General features: G+C 42.3%; 1 protein-coding gene across 1 annotated transcript in view; it reads left to right on the forward strand.

Annotated features, from left to right (window-relative positions):
• Window positions 1-17,046, forward strand: part of LOC132389274 (transient receptor potential cation channel subfamily M member 1-like) — a gene marked incomplete at its 5' end in the record, with an annotated part of 255,446 nt that overhangs the window by 218,347 nt on the left and 20,053 nt on the right. Inside the window, 3 exons of the mRNA XM_059961770.1 lie at window positions 3,677-3,851; window positions 7,367-7,387; window positions 14,300-14,444. Coding sequence (XP_059817753.1) covers window positions 3,677-3,851; window positions 7,367-7,387; window positions 14,300-14,444 — 341 coding nt within the window. The remainder of the gene's footprint in view (window positions 1-3,676; window positions 3,852-7,366; window positions 7,388-14,299; window positions 14,445-17,046) is intronic.

Consider the following 17,046-nt stretch of genomic DNA (forward strand, 5'->3'; position numbering starts at 1 on the left):
GGATATCACGAGCAAGTGCCATATATAGCAGGGGAGCTATACACACATGTGCACTGGGCAGAAAGAACGGAACTAAAATCCCACAACCCAGAAACAATCTCTCTTTACAAGCAGCTTTCAGTAGCAAAAATATTGCTATATTACCATTATCCTAATTAGTATTGCTTATTTTTATAATGCTCACATGACAACAGTATTTGTGTATTTATTTTTCATCTTTTTTTGGGATCTACTGAAGTCTCAAAGAACGACCGGTCGATAGTGATCGACCGGTTGGTGACCACTAGTCTAGGTGCAGGTCAGTGGGACTAGGCAGAAAAATGGTTCGGCACAGCCAAAAAGGGCCAAAAGGCCTGTTTCTGTGCTATAATGTTCTATGGATTCTATGGTTCTAAATGGGTGATACAAGGAGGAGGATGTTTCAGATAAATCAGTATCAAGATCAACACAACATCATAGGCCAAATGGCCTGAGTGGTTCTAAGTCCTGTTTTTCTCAAGGATCAGACACTCTCGTCCAAGGGAATTGGTAGAAAATAAGTCTGTGAAAATCAGTGGAGCAGAGGATTGTTCTGGAGGCTAACATAGAGACAATGGGCAGAAGACACCACTATCAATGTCCCCTATCATTTCTCTACCTTAAGAAAATATAGAAAGAGAACTGTGTTCCAACTCTGTCAGCTTACCCATCACTCTCCTGTACTACCACCCTCTTTCCTACTTCCTTAGATGAAGTCCCACATCCTCATTTTCAAATCCCTTTTGTGGTCCTGTTCTGCCTAATTTTTGTGCAGCCATGTCATACTGTCCCCAGTCCCTGGAATACTCCCAGTTCCCCTTGTTTCTCTCCATTAGTTATCAGCTTTTTTGCCTCAGCACCTCGTGTCCTATTTGCTGCCTTGTCTTGGGAAGTAATTTTGAAGAGCGCCACACTATAAATGGAGTCTGAACCTCTGGATCTCCATCCCTGAGGGATCAACATCCCAGCAAGTTATAAGCAGTGATTTGGATTTAGTTTTGGACAGATGGGTTTTGCAGCGTTGAGTCTGGGGGGAAGGGTGTGGACATATCTGAATTACATGTCTGGATTGATACGGGATATGGGGGGAAAGTGAAGTGGCCAAGCAGTTAATGGTAGCTTTTTATTTCCTCATGTTCCAAATAAATTCTGAAATATACCAAACTGACCAAATAATGTGAGAAGTGAAACCTAATGGGAAGATTCAGGGAGTGGGCAGTGCCACATTCCAACATCTACTGTCTCCAATCTTCACATGTACTTCTTGTTATTAATGACTCCCTGGTGACATTCCGTGAGTGACTTGTGCCTCTGACAGTAGCATATTCTTTGATTGAGTATTCAATAAACAAGTAAAATACATAAGAAACTCAGGAAGTGCCTCTGAAATTAACCAACAATCTATTTAATCTGGGTTAGATGAGTACTGTAAATTCACTATTCAATATTAAACAATGCAGAATTTCCCAAAGGCATTTTATGGATTTGATTTTAATTCAATTAATTCAAAACAATCTGTTGCTCCATTTGGCCCCACTTTGCATTTCAGGAAAAAAAAGCCCTTTGAAGGATTCATGTGCTGTCTTTCTTGGCTTCCTGGGCTTGGAAATAAATTCAGCAAAAATCTTCACTTGAACATTTCAAAAAGAACTTAACTGTCTCTCATGTGACCAAGCTTCCCACTTGCTTTCAGAAATGCTATAGGACCCATGGGACAATTACCATGTGAACGAGTTTTCCACGTCTCTGAACTTACACACCCCCATGAAGTCAGGGTCAACCATGGATGTTGTGCCCCAGCTCCCTACGTGATACACAGGCCAGGGCAGTATGATATGGAGAGTGAGCTCATGCAGAGGGCTTCCCCTCTCCACACAGCTGATGAATCCAAAGGAATGGTAGAGACAGATACAGTTTGACTCCTGCAGCATCTCAGGAGTTGTCCATCAGTGTTGAACTCAACGTAGGACTGCTTAGAGACTCCAGCTCTGTATTTTTCCCTTGGGGTTTAATCCTGAAGCCTTCCCCATGAGAGAGTATGGCTGCAAGGCAGTGGAGGTTTGAGATCAGAATTTTCCTTCTCCTAGATGAGCTGCCAAACTCTATGGAGTCAAAGTCCATCTGCCTGAAGTGACTAGTTTTAAGGCACCAGTAACCTGGTTTTGTCCCTTCTCCTGTTAGTAGAAATGGTTCCAGTGGGCTAAGTAGCTAAGCCACATATGAAGGCCAGGAGCTGGACTTGGTTGCCAGAGGCTGTTTGAGATGCATTTGAGGAGCATTTAATAAGTAGTGGGAGCTTGTCCCCATTACCACCCCCAGCTATAACAACCTTAAGAAGTCTTACCCCCCAACTTTATAATACACACCAGAAATGATCACACTCCTTTTCTCCGCTCTGTAATATACTAAATGTTATGTTCAAGCTATAGCAACATGCAGGAGTGATCAAACATCATTCACAATCATTAACCAGCTTGTGTTCAACATTCCAACAGGTAGCATCAGTGATCACCAGACTTTCAGTGCCTCTCCATTGTTTGGGATGAGATGTTGGGCTGTGAGTTCAGTATTGGATAGCTGATGTACACTGACCAGTTCCCCGAGTATTTCAAAGTTCTAAGTAAAATTTATTATCAGAGTACATGCATGTCACCGTATACAACCCTGAGATTCTTTTCTTGTTGGCATGCTCAACAATTCTATAAAATAGTAACTGTAAACAGGATCAATGAAACAACAAGAGCACAGAAGACAACAAACTGCAAATGCTAATATAAATAAATAACAATAAATAAAGAGGGCATGGAATAACAAGATAGAGTCTTTATAGTGAGATGTTGTGTAAACATCTCATTAGATGAGTGTAATTATCCCCTTTTGTTCAAGACCCTGATGGTGGAGGGGTAGTAACTGTTCTTGAACCTGGTAGTGTGAGTCCTGACACTCTTGTGCCTTCCACCTGATGTCAGCATGAGAAAAGAACACATTTGGGAGGTGAGGACTTTGATAATGGATGCTGCTTTCCTATGACAGCATTTCACGTAGATGTGCTCAATGGTTTGGAGGGTTTTACTCATGATGTATTTGGTTGAATCCATTACTATTTGTAAGATTTTCTGCTCAAAGGTATTGGTGTTCCCATACCAGGTTGTAATGCAGCCAGTCAATACACTTTCCATCACACATCTATAGAGGTTTGTTAAGGTTTTTGATGTTATGCTGAATCTCCGTAGCCTTCTAAGGAAGTAGAGGTGATTTCTTTGCAATTACATTTATATGATTGGTCCAGCACAGGTTATTTGAGATAGAGACACCCAAGAATTTAAAGTTACTGACCTTCTCCACCTCTGATCCTATGATGAGGACTGGTTCATGGATCTCTGGCTTCCCTTTCCTGGTCTACAATTAGCCCCTTGGTCTTGTTGACACTGAGTGAGAGGTTGTTGTTACAACACCACTCAGCCAAATTTTCTCATGGGGAAGGCATCGTGAGTAAATTTCCAGCACTGGTGGTGGCCCTTTTCCTCAATGCAGTGTAATTTGGTTTTTTATAAAGAGCTGTTGGACTCTCTGTTGCAGATGGTGGACTTTATTGTCATTATCAATGTAACCTAGTCCGTTATCCATGATAACAGAGTTGTGGGAATCTCTGTTGCAGATGGTGGACATGCTGTACTTTGTTGTCATTATGCTGGTAGTCCTGATGAGTTTTGGAGTATCAAGACAGGCAATTCTGCACCCTGACGAGGAGCCCTCCTGGAGGCTAGCACGCAACATCTTCTACATGCCATATTGGATGATCTACGGAGAGGTGTTTGCAGATCAGATAGACCGTAAGACTAGAATTCATAGTAAGACTCTGACTCTTGTCTCTCTGGTAGATGACTGGTTTTAAAGCAGCCAGCAGCTGCCCTTCCCCTCTCTGCTCAGGAACTGAGGGGAGGAGGTAGTGATTGCCCCCCAGCTGACATTCACAGCTGGATATTGAACATAGGGGACACCAAACAGTAACTGGGAACAGAAGCATGTGAGCCTGTGATCAAAGATAAACACATAGAAAGTCCACGATGTGGCTGGACTATGCTGTGCTAATTCAGAACAATTCATAAAGTGACCATTCCTGCCGTTGCTGAGATGTCAAAACTAATCAATGGGTGTATCTTTATTGCATGTTTGATTATTGAATCATGATTTAAATTAAGGTGATTATCAGCTCCATGAGACCAGGGACAAGATATGACTAGCCCTTAAACAAGAAAAGAAAGGTAAAGATGAAGGAATTTAAAATCTCTATTCTGTACATCTACACACACAAGCCATCTCGCTAAGAAATGGTGACTAAGACCAATCTTTGAAAAGTGATGAGAATGTGTAGTGTTAAACCACTGAAACGATCTGCAATATTGAAGCTCACTGAAATAGTCTTTAACAAAACTGTGATCTAGCCCTTGATACACATGCTTCCCAAATGGCTGTAGCCCTTGACACAGTTGGGCATTCCATGATGCTGCTGCACCTTTCCATGGCTGCCAGACTGAGTGGGACTGCACATCCTTTGATCAGAGAGTCACCTGCAATTGCTTCTCTTTCAACATTTGCACCATTATCTCTGATATTGACAGAGCATCTTTTCATGGTTCCCAACTGTTTCTCATCAGGGGTGGCATGGTTGTGTAGTGGATAGCACAATGCTTTACAGTACAATAGTCATGGGGGATTTCAAAATGCAGGTAGATTGGGAAGGTCAGGTTGGTGCTGCATTCCAGGAGGGGGAGTTTCTAGACTGCCTACAAGATGGCTTTTTAGAGCAGCTCATGGTTGAGCCCACTAGAGGATCAGCTATTCTGAATTGGGGGTGTTGTGCAATGAACCAGAATTGATTAGAGAGCTTACGGTTAAATAACCCTTAGGGGCAAGTGATCATAACATGATGAAATTCATCCTGAAATTTGAGAAGCAGAAACTAAAGTCAGATATATCAGTATTACAGTGGAGTAAAGGAAATTACAGAGGCATGAGAGAAGAGTTGGCCAGAATTGATTGGAAAAGAACACTGACAAGAATGATGGCAGAGTAGCAATGGCGGGAATTTCTGGAAGCAATTCGGAAGGCACAGAATATATACATCCCAAAGAGGAAGAAGTATTACAACCATGGCTAACAAGAGAAGTCAGAGCCAAATTAAAAGCCAAAGAGAGGGCATATAGTAGAGCAAAAATTAGTGAGAATTTAGAGGATTGGGAAGTTTGAAAAACCAACAGAAGGCAACTAATAAAGTTATTAAGAAATTAAAGATGGAATACAAAAGTAAGCTAGCCAATAATATTAATGAGGATACCAAAAATTTCTTCAGATACATAAAGTGTAAAAGAGAGGCAAGACTGGATATTGGACAGCTGGAAAACAATGAGGGAGAGGGACAACAAAATGGCGGGCAAACTGAAGAAATGTTTTGCGTCAGTCTTCACTGTGGAAGACATTAGCAGTATGATAGAAGTTCCAGGTGTTGAGGGTTATTAAGAATGCAAAGTTAACATAAGTAACTTGGGAAACTGAAAGATCTGAAGGTAGATAAGTCATCTGGACCCGATGGTGTACACTCAGGGTTCTGAAAAGGGTGGCTGAAGAGATTGTGGAAGCATTAGTAATGATCTTTCAAGAATCACTAGATTCTGGAATGGTTCTGGTAGACTGGAAAATTGACACTTCAAGAAGGGAGAGAGGCAGGAGAAAGGAAATTATAGGCCAGTTAGTCTGGGCTAGGTGGTATCTACGGATAAGAGTAAACAGTCGACGTTTCAGGTCGAAACATCAACTGTACTTTTTTCCATAGATGTTGCCTGGCCTGCTGAGTTCATAAGTAAATACATTTTTCCCAATAATAACATCGGATGAAGAGATGGCGCGAGTTTCTACCCTTCCACTGACAACAGCCAGCTCTCCCTCACCATCACTGGTATATATTTATTTATAATTCTGACATTGTTCCTGACACTCATCACACTGATCAACTGGACCAGGCTCCTGGGAAACATATTAAACTCTGAAATAAGCTTTGGATCACATTTCTGAGCCAGCATATTTACCCTTGAAAGTTCATCAGCTCTGTCCCTTTCAGTGAACTTGCATGAAAGCTCAGTCATGCTTTTGTTACTATACCAACAATTTGCCGATTAGCTACCTGACTCCACTCTCTGTAAACCTGGCACATGGTCCATTCATGCCTCATCTCTGCACTTGCTGACTTACATTGGCTCCCCCTTGACAAACACCTCAGTTTAAAATTCTCCTCATTTCAGGGGGAAATATCAACTGTACTTTTTTCTATAGATGCTGCCTGGCCTGCTGAGATCCTCCAGCATTTTATGTGTGTTGCTTGGATTTCCAGCATCTGCAGGTGTTCTCGTTTGTGAGATGCCACAGGGTCTCCTTTCTCACCATCCCTGTAATCTCCTCACTCATACAACTCCAGATCTCCTCAAATTCTGGACGCTTTGTCATGCCTAGATTTAATCACACCCTCATTGGCAGGCTAGCCTTCAGTAGCCAGTTCCCTAACTCCAAAATTCTATCATTACACTCTCCAGCTCTCTCTGTCTCTCTCCTCTGGTACTTCACATGCTCTCTCTTTGATACAGCTTCTGGGCAGAGAAATGACCTGGTGAGAAGCCAGTATGCACATGATGACAGAATGGCCTGTGGACATTCTCCCCAGCCAACATCAGCTTTCCCAGCTGGAGGCTAGTTCTGTTTGAAAATTCTGAAAGGATACATCTTGAGCTGCCCCCCACAAGTAAGGTGCCGTAAAAATCTGTTTTTTTTTGTTTGAAAGTGGCACTGTTTTGTATTATAAATACAAGAGATCCTGCAGATGCTGGAAAACCAAAGCAACACACACAAAATGCTGGAGGAATACAGCAGGTCAGGCAGCATCAATGTAAGAGAGTACAGTCAACATTTCAGGCTGACCCTTCATCACTGCTTTATATTAGTTTCTGGAATTTTGCAGCATTTGATAGAGAAATACTTCATACAGGAATCCTATGAAATCCCCGGAAGAATTTAAGTGAGCTGGAGAATTGTATAGAATATTCACCAGCCTCACCAGGGCAGCTGTGTGTACCATTCTGTGCCAAAAGCAGACGATTATCCAAGTGCGTGTATTGGAAGGGCTGAGGGAAAGCCAGGTTAGAGTCAGCCAACATGGGCACAAATCGTTGCTGCATTCACTGGGATGACATTGAATTATCTTGTTTAGTAAAACATCTGCTTTGTATGTGTGGTGATTGGTTCTTAATGATCTCTTCTTTTCTTTCACTTCCATTGTGCCTTCAATGAACTGCATCAGTTTATGCCATGGAAATCAATCGTAAGTAAGAAGAGACGCCCTCCCAGCTGGAAGTGCCAGGGGCTGTTTCTGTTATGTGTGGGATTTAACACTGATACTAGGCTACCTGGCTTTGTGCGAACTCAGGCTCCAACCTGACAGCTGGATTTTTATATTCTTGTTAAGCTAAACCAACTACTTCTAATAACTTACAGTGAGCCTCAGTTTCCTGTGAAATTGGCACAGCGGGTGCAGCCTGATAAGAGTAATTTGGTCTCCTCACCACTAAATATATATGCAAAACAGATCAAATGTGGGATGAAGTGTAAACTTTAAGCGAAGTCTGCAGCACAGTTACAGACACAGCAAAGTACAAGGCTATTCAGCCCATTTGCATTCACTGGCTCGACGAAGAGCGATCTACTCACTGGTCAATTAGTGCACATTTACACACAGGTCTGTGTGAAACACCACCATGTAATGTGCATTTTTACACAGGTCTGTGTGAAACACCCCCATTTGGTACACAATTACACGCAGTCTGTGCGAAACACCCCCATATAATGTGCATTTTTACACAGGTCTGTGTGAAACACCCCCATTTAGTACACATTTACACACAGGTCTGTGTGAAACACCACCATTTAGTACACATTTACACACAGTCTGTGAGAAACACCCCCATGTAATGTGCATTTTTACACAGGTTTGTGTGAAACACTCCCATTTAGTACACATTTACACACAGTCTGTGTGAAACACCCCCATTTAGTACACATTTACACACAGTCTGTGTGAAACACCCCCATTTAGTACACATTTACACACAGTCTGTGTGAAACACACCCATATAATGTGCATTTTTATACAGGTCTGTGTGAAACACCCCCATGTAAAGTGCATTTTTACACAGGTCTGTGTGAAACACCCCCATTTAGTACACATTTACACACAGGTCTGTGTGAAACACCCTCATTTAGTACACATTTACACACAGGTCTGTGTGAAACACACCCATTTAGTACACATTTACACACAGTCTGTGTGAAACACCCCCATTTAGTACACATTTACACACAGTCTGTGTGAAACACCCCCATTTAGTACACATTTACACACAGTCTGTGAGAAACACCCCCATATAATGTGCATTTTTACACAGGTCTGTGTGAAACAGCCCCATTTAGTACACATTTACACACAGTCTGTGTGAAACACCCCCATTTAGTACACATTTACACACATGTCTGCGTGAAACACCCCCATTTAGTATACATTTACACACAGTCTGTGTGAAACACCCCCATGTAATGTGCATTTTTACACAGGTCTGTGTGAAACACCCCCATATAATGTGCATTTTGACACAGGTCTGTGTGAAACACCCCCATTTAGTACACATTTACACACAATCTGTGTGAAACACCCCCATGTAATGTGCGTTTTTACACAGGTCTGTGAGAAACACCATTTAGTACACATTTACACACAGTCTGTGTGAAACACTCCCATTTAGTACACATTTACACACGGTCTGTGTGAAACACCCCCATGTAATGTGCATTTTTCCACAGGTCTGCGTGAAACAGCCCCATTTAGTAAACATTTACACACAGTCTGTGTGAAACAGCCCCATTTAGTACACATTTACACACAGGTCTGTGTGAAACACCTCCATTTAGTACACAATTACACACAGGTCTGTGTGAAACACCCTCATTTAGTACACATTTACACACAGGTCTGTGTGAAACACTCCCATTTAGTACACATTTACACACAGTCTGTGTGAAACACCCCCATTTAGTACACATTTACACACAGTCTGTGTGAAACACCCCCATTTAGTACACATTTACACACAGTCTGTGAGAAACACCCCCATATAATGTGCATTTTTACACAGGTCTGTGTGAAACAGCCCCATTTAGTACACATTTACAGACAGGTCTGTGTGAAACACCTCCATTTAGTACACATTTACACACAGGTCTGTGTGAAACACCTCCATTTAGTACACATTTACACACAGTCTGTGTGAAACACCCCCATATAATGTGCATTTTTACACAGGTCTGTGTGAAACACCCCCATGTAAAGTGCATTTTTACACAGGTCTGTGTGAAACACCCCCATTTAGTACACATTTATACACAGATCTGTGAGAAACACCTCCATTTAGTACACATTTACACACAGTCTGTGTAAAACAATCCTATTTAGTACACATTTACACACGGTATGTGTGAAACACCCCCACTTAGTACACATTTACACACAGTCTGTGTGAAACACCCCCATTTAGTACACATTTACACACAGGTCTGTGTGAAACACCCCCATGTAATGTGCATTTTTACACAGGTCTGTGTGAAACACCCACATTTAGTACACATTTACACACAGTCTGTGTGAAACACCCCCATGTAATGTGCATTTTTACACAGGTCTGTGTGAAACACCCCCATTTAGGACACATTTACACACAGGTCTGTGTGAAACACCCCCATTCAGTACACATTTACACACAGTCTGTGTGAAACACCCCCATTTATTACACATAGGTCTGTGTGAAACACCTGCATTTAGTACACATTTTCACACAGATCAGTGAGAAACACCTCCATTTAGTACACATTTACACACAGTCTGTGTGAAACACCCCAATATAATGTGCATTTTTACACAGGTCTGTGTGAAACAGCCCCATTTAGTACACATTTACACACAGTCTGTGTGAAAACCTCCCATTTAGTACACATTTACACACAGGTCTGTGTGAAACACATCCATTTAGTACACATTTACACACAGGTCTGTGTGAAACACCCCCATTTAGTACACATTTACACACGGTCTGTGTGAAACACTTCCACTTAGTACACATTTACACACAGGTCTGTGTGAAACACCTCCATTTAGTACACATTTACACACAGATCTGTGAGAAACACCTCCATTTAGTACACATTTACACACGTCTGTGTGAAACACCCCCATTTAGTACACATTTACACACAGGTCTGTGTGAAACACTTCCATTTAGTACATATTTACACACAGTCTGTGTGAAACACCCCAATATAATGTGCATTTTTACACAGGTCTGTGTGAAACAGCCCCATTTAGTACATATTTACACACAGTCTGTGTGAAAACCTCCCATTTAGTACACATTGACACACAGGTCTGTGTGAAACACCTCCATTTAGTACACATTTACACACAGGTCTGTGTGAAACACCCCCATTTAGTACACATTTACACACAGTCTGTGTGAAACACTCCCATTTAGTACACATTTACACACAGTCTGTGTGAAACACCCCCATTTAGTACACATTTACACACAGATCTGTGAGAAACACCTCCATTTAGTACACATTTACACACAGTCTGTGTGAAACACACCCATATAATGTGCATTTTTATACAGGTCTGTATGAAACACCCCCATGTAAAGTGCATTTTTACACAGGTCTGTGTGAAACAGCCCCATTTAGTACACATTTACACACAGTCTGTGTGAAAACCTCCCATTTAGTACACATTGACACACAGGTCTGTGTGAAACACCTCCATTTAGTACACATTTACACACAGGTCTGTGTGAAACACCCCCATTTAGTACACATTTACACACAGTCTGTGTGAAACACTCCCATTTAGTACACATTTACACACAGTCTGTGTGAAACACCCCCATTTAGTACACATTTACACACAGATCTGTGAGAAACACCTCCATTTAGTACACATTTACACACAGTCTGTGTGAAACACACCCATATAATGTGCATTTTTATACAGGTCTGTGTGAAACACCCCCATGTAAAGTGCATTTTTACACAGGTCTGTGTGAAACACCCCCATTTAGTACACATTTACACACAGGTCTGTGTGAAACACATCCATTTAGTACACATTTACACACAGGTCTGTGTGAAACACCCCCATTTAGTACACATTTACACACGGTCTGTGTGAAACACTTCCACTTAGTACACATTTACACACAGGTCTGTGTGAAACACCTCCATTTAGTACACATTTACACACAGATCTGTGAGAAACACCTCCATTTAGTACACATTTACACACGTCTGTGTGAAACACCCCCATTTAGTACACATTTACACACAGGTCTGTGTGAAACACTTCCATTTAGTACACATTTACACACAGTCTGTGTGAAACACCCCAATATAATGTGCATTTTTACACAGGTCTGTGTGAAACAGCCCCATTTAGTACACATTTACACACAGTCTGTGTGAAAACCTCCCATTTAGTACACATTGACACACAGGTCTGTGTGAAACACCCCCATTTAGTACACATTTACACAAAGGTCTGTGTGAAACACCCATTTTTAGTGTACATTTACACACAGTCTGTGTGAAACGCCCCCATTTAGTACACATTTACAAACAGTCTGTATGAAACACCCATTTTTAGTGTACATTTACACAGTCTGCGTGAAACACCGTCATTCAGTGTACGTTCACACACAGGCTGTGTAAAACACCCCTATTTAGTGTACATTTACACAGTCTGTGTGAAACATATCCATGTAATGTGCATTTTTACACAGGTCTGTGTGAAACACACCCACTTAGTAAACATTTACACACAGGCTGTGTAAAACACCCCCATTTAGTACACATTTGCATACACAGTCTGTGTGAAACACTCCCATTTAGTGTATATTTACACAGTCAGTGTGAAACACCCCTATTTAGTGTACATTTACACGCTGTGGGAAACACCCCTATTTAGTGCAGATTTACACACAATCTGTGTGAAACACCCTCGTTCAGTGTACATTCACACACAGGCTGTTTAAAACACCCCCATTTAGTACACATTTACATACACAGTCTGTGTGAAACATCCCTATTTAGTGTACATTTACACACAGTCTGTGTGAAACACCCCTATTTAGTGCATATTTACACACAGTCTGTGTGAAACACACCCATTTAGTGTACATTTACACAGTGTAAAACACACCCATTAATGTACATTCACAGACGGTCTATGTGAAACACACGCATTTAGTGTACATCAAGTCAAGTCACTTTTATTGTCATTTCGACCATAACTGCTGGTACAGTACATAGTAAAAACAAGACAATGTTTTTCAGGACCATGGTGTTACATGACACAGTACAAAAACTAGACTGAACTACGTAAAAAACAACACAAAGAAAAAAACACACAACTTCACTAAACTACAGACCTACCCAGGACTGCATAAAGTGCACAAAACAGTGCAGGCATTACAATAAATAATAAACAGGACAATAGGGCAGTAAAGTGTCAGTCCAGGCTCTAGGTATCGAGAAGTCTGATAGTTTGGGGGAAGAAACTGTTACATAGTCTGGTTGTGAAAGCCCAAATGCTTTGGAGCCTTTTCCCAGACGGCAGGAGGGAGAAGAGATTGTCTGAGGGGTACATGGGGTTCTTCATAATGGTGTTTGCTTTGCGGATGCAGCATGTAGTGTAAATGTCCATGATGGCGGGAAGGGAGACCCCGATGATCTTCTCAGCTGACCTCACTATCCGCTGTAGGGTCTTGCGATTCGAGATGGTGCAATTTCTGAACCAGGCAGAGATGCAGCTGCTCAGGATGCTCTTAATACAACCTCTGTAGAATGTGGTGAGGATGTGGGGTGGGCGATGGACTTTACTCAGCCTTCGCAGAAAGTTGAGACGCTGCTGGGCTTTCTTTGCTATGGAGCTGGTGTTGAGGGACCAGGTGAGATTCTCCACCAGGTGAACACCAAGAAATTTGGTGCTCTAACGATCTCTACCGAGGAGCCGTCGATGTTCAGCAGTGGTCGCTCCGTGCCCTCCTGAAGTCAACAACCATCTCTTTTGTCACATTCAGAGACAGGTTGTTGGTTCTGCACTAGTCCGTTAGCCACTGCACCTCCTCTCTGTAAGCTGACTCGTCATTCTTGCTGATGAGACCCTCCACAGTCATGTCATCGGCGAACTTGATGATGTGGTTCAAGCTGTGTGTTGCAGCACAGTTGTGGGTCAGCAGAGTGAACAGCAGTGGACTGAGCACACATCCCTGGGGGGCACCCGTGCTCAGTGTGATGGTGTTGGAGATGCTGCTCCTGATCCGGACTGACTGAGATTTCCCAGTCAGGAAGTCTAGGATCTAGTTGCAGAGGGAGGTGTTCAGGCCCAGAAGGCTTAGCTTTCATATACACAGTCTGTGTGAAACACCCCTAGTTAGTTAATAATATCAGCCTGTGCTGATCTCTAAGATATTTTTTAAACAAAAACTGGGTTATCCTCAAACTGTAAAGCTGCATTGCTCAGTGAGGTAGATTGGTAAGGCTACAATTGCTGCACTGTGTAAAATTGTTCCCAGCCTGCTATTGGAAGGATGTAATTAAACTGGAGGGGTTGTATAAAAGGATGTCACCATGATTAGATTGTTGGCTTAAAGGCAGTGTCTTCACTGGCTGGGACCCTTTCCCTAGAGCATAGGAGACGAAGGGTTGTACAATCATGAGGATCATGCACATGTTTTACTCGCCAAAATGGTTTGTCTAATGGTGGAGAAGTCCAAAACTCGAGGACACTATTGAAAATGAGAGGTGAAAGACTTAAAAGGTCCTCAGAGTCTGATTTCACACAGGGGGTGGGAAGTATATGAAAGAAGCTGTCACTAGAAGCAGAGACATACTACTATGACATTGGCCAGTTCAATGGACAGAAGAGTTCAGAGGAAAAGGCAGGAAAATTGGACTAGTTCAATTCGGCAACTTGGTACCATGGGGGTGTTTGCCAAAGGGCCTGTAATGTGCTCTATTCTCTGATTAATCAAGCAGGGACATTCTGTCCTGAAATAAAATTCTACAACATGGGGTGGTGGGCTTGGGATGAGAACATTAAAGCAGATGTACATTAAACCAAGCTGTTTGTCTCCTGCAGCTCCGTGTGGGGAGAACCTGTTTGATGACGATGGGAAGCGACTCCCTCCCTGCATCCCTGGAGCCTGGATGATTCCAGCCATCATGGCTTGCTACCTGCTGGTTGCCAACATCCTGCTTGTCAATCTTCTGATAGCTGTCTTTAAGTAAGAATCTAATATTTGTTTATCAGTCATAGTGGATGGCTTAAATATTGAGATTTGAATGAGCCTTGTGGTGGGTGACATTTTCCCTGCTAAACAGAGTGAAAGAGTGTTGCTGTTTACTGAGTAATGCACAGTGATAGGCAGGTAATCTGATCAATAAAAGATGAGATCACAGCTGTGGTGATGAATGATATTGTCTGTGAAATTAAAGATGTGGACTTGCTTTGTGTGGAGAAAAGCAGATGTATGAGGTTACAGTGGCAGTGGCTTATAGGTCCATGACCACAATGATACTATAGCACAGGTAAAATGATTATGCAACCTGCCCATATACATCCTCCCTCACCATTCAGGGCCACACTTCACCTGCGAATACTGCTGGGGTCGTCTATTTGGACCAGTGCTCCCAATGTGGCCTCTTCTATATTGGCGAGACTCGTCGTTAACTGGGGGACTGCTTCGTTTGAACCTCTGCTCCATCCACCAAAAGCAAAACTAAGCAGTGATCAAATATTTGAAGTCCCATTCCCATTCCAACATGTCAATTCATGGCTAAGATGAGGCCACCCTCAGGGTGGAGGGGCAACACCTTTTATTCCATCTGGGTAGCCCCGAATTTGATGGCATGAATATCGATTTCTCCCTCTGGTAAAAAAAAATCCCAAATACAGGAGGTTTCTGATGTGGGTACTACAAAATCATAAGGCCAGAGAGAAGGCAATTATGGATCTTTTGTTCAAGATTGTTTGTCATTTCCAATACACAACTGTATAGAGAACAAAATGATTGCTACTCCAGATCCAATGCAGCATTAAAAAACTCAATAAGATAAGGAACAAAATAATAATTTAAAAAAAGACATAATAAGTATAAATAAATGATTTATAATGATGGATTGATTCTATGTCCATAAAGTGACGCTAGGCACAGGAGTGTCTTACATAAGGTGACTCTGACAGGAAGCTCAAAAACCTCGGCCTCCACCCCCACCTTCTGCAGCTGGATCCTAGACTTCCTATTGGATTGTAAACTGGTGGTAAGGATGGGATCTCTCACCCCTGTCCCTCTGACAGGTGGCCCCCAGGATTGTGTCCTGAGTCCCCTCCTCTACTCCCTTTTACACCCACGACTGTGCTGCCACACACAGCTCAAATCTGCTGATCAAATTTGCAGATGAAACAACATTGATCTGCCTTATTTCTAGCGATGATGAGACAACCGACAGAGGAGAGGTTAACACCCTGACACAGTGGTGCCAGGATAACAACCTCTCCCTTAATGCCCAAAAAAAAACAAAAGAGCTGATAGTGGATTGCAGGAGGAACAGAGACCAAATCAATGGCACTGCAATTGAAAGGGTAGTAGTTTCAAAGTCCTCGGTATATACATCACCGAAAATCTCACTTGGATTGTACACACTGGCTTTGTGGCAAAAAAAAAAGCACAACAGCATTTCTTCCACCTCAGGCGACTGAAGAAGTTCACCATGAGCTCCCAAATCCTCAAGACCTACAGGGGCACCATTGAGAGCATACTGACTGGCCGTATCACTGCCTAGTATGGGAACTGCACCAACCTTGATCGCTGGGCACTGCAGAGAGTGGTACGGACAGCCCAGCACATCTGTGGATGTGAATGTCTCTCCAATAAGGACATTTATAGCAGCATGTGCAGAAAGAAGGCCTGGAAGTTAATCAGGGATATCAGACACCCCCAACCATAAACTGTTCAGTTGTTTCTGTCTGGCAAATGCTACAGCACCATTAAAGCCAGGACCAACAGGCTACCTGACAGCTTCTTTCTGCAAACCATTAGACTTGTAAATTCACATGTCTGTACGTTGCGACAGAATCATAATGTTTTACTCCCTCACATTGTGGGATGGATGTAAGATTTAAATTAATTCAAATGATAAAGTAGTGGTGGTTGAGGGTGTGGAGGGGTAGGTTAGTGGGTGGAGGTGTTGATCAGCCTTACTGCTTCGGGAAAGTGTGTTTTTGAATTTTGTAGATGTTGCGCGGCCTCATCCCTAATGGGAGTGGAACAAATAGTTCATGAGCATGGTGGCTGGGATCTTTCATAATAACAGTGCTAAAGATGAGGTAGCTGGTTTACAAACAGAAGCAATATGTAATGAAGAGGAATGCAGCATTGCAGCATTGCTCTGTTGGTAAAAAATGAAATTAGATCATTAGAAAGAGGTGACATAGGGTCTAAGGTTATTGTATCTTTGTGGATAGAGCTCAGGAACTGCAAGAGTAAAGAGACTTCGATGGGAGTTGTATACAGACCCCCAAACAGTAGTAAAGATGTGGTCTACAAATTACTATGGGAGATAGAAAATGCATGCCAAACGGGCAATATTATAATAGTCATGGGACTTCAATATGCAAACAAATTGGGAAAATCAGGTTGGTGCTGGATTCCAGGAGACGTAATTTCTCAAGTGCCTACGAGATGGTTTTTTTTATGGTAGTTCGTGGTTGAATCCACTAGGTGATCCACAATTCTGGATTGGGTGATGTGCAATGAACCAGAATTGATTAGAGAGCTTAAGGGTAAAGAACACTTAGGGGAAAATTCATCCTGAGATCTGAGAAGG

The sequence above is a fragment of the Hypanus sabinus genome, unplaced genomic scaffold, assembly GCF_030144855.1.
Source record: "Hypanus sabinus isolate sHypSab1 unplaced genomic scaffold, sHypSab1.hap1 scaffold_521, whole genome shotgun sequence".
NCBI lineage: Eukaryota > Metazoa > Chordata > Chondrichthyes > Myliobatiformes > Dasyatidae > Hypanus > Hypanus sabinus.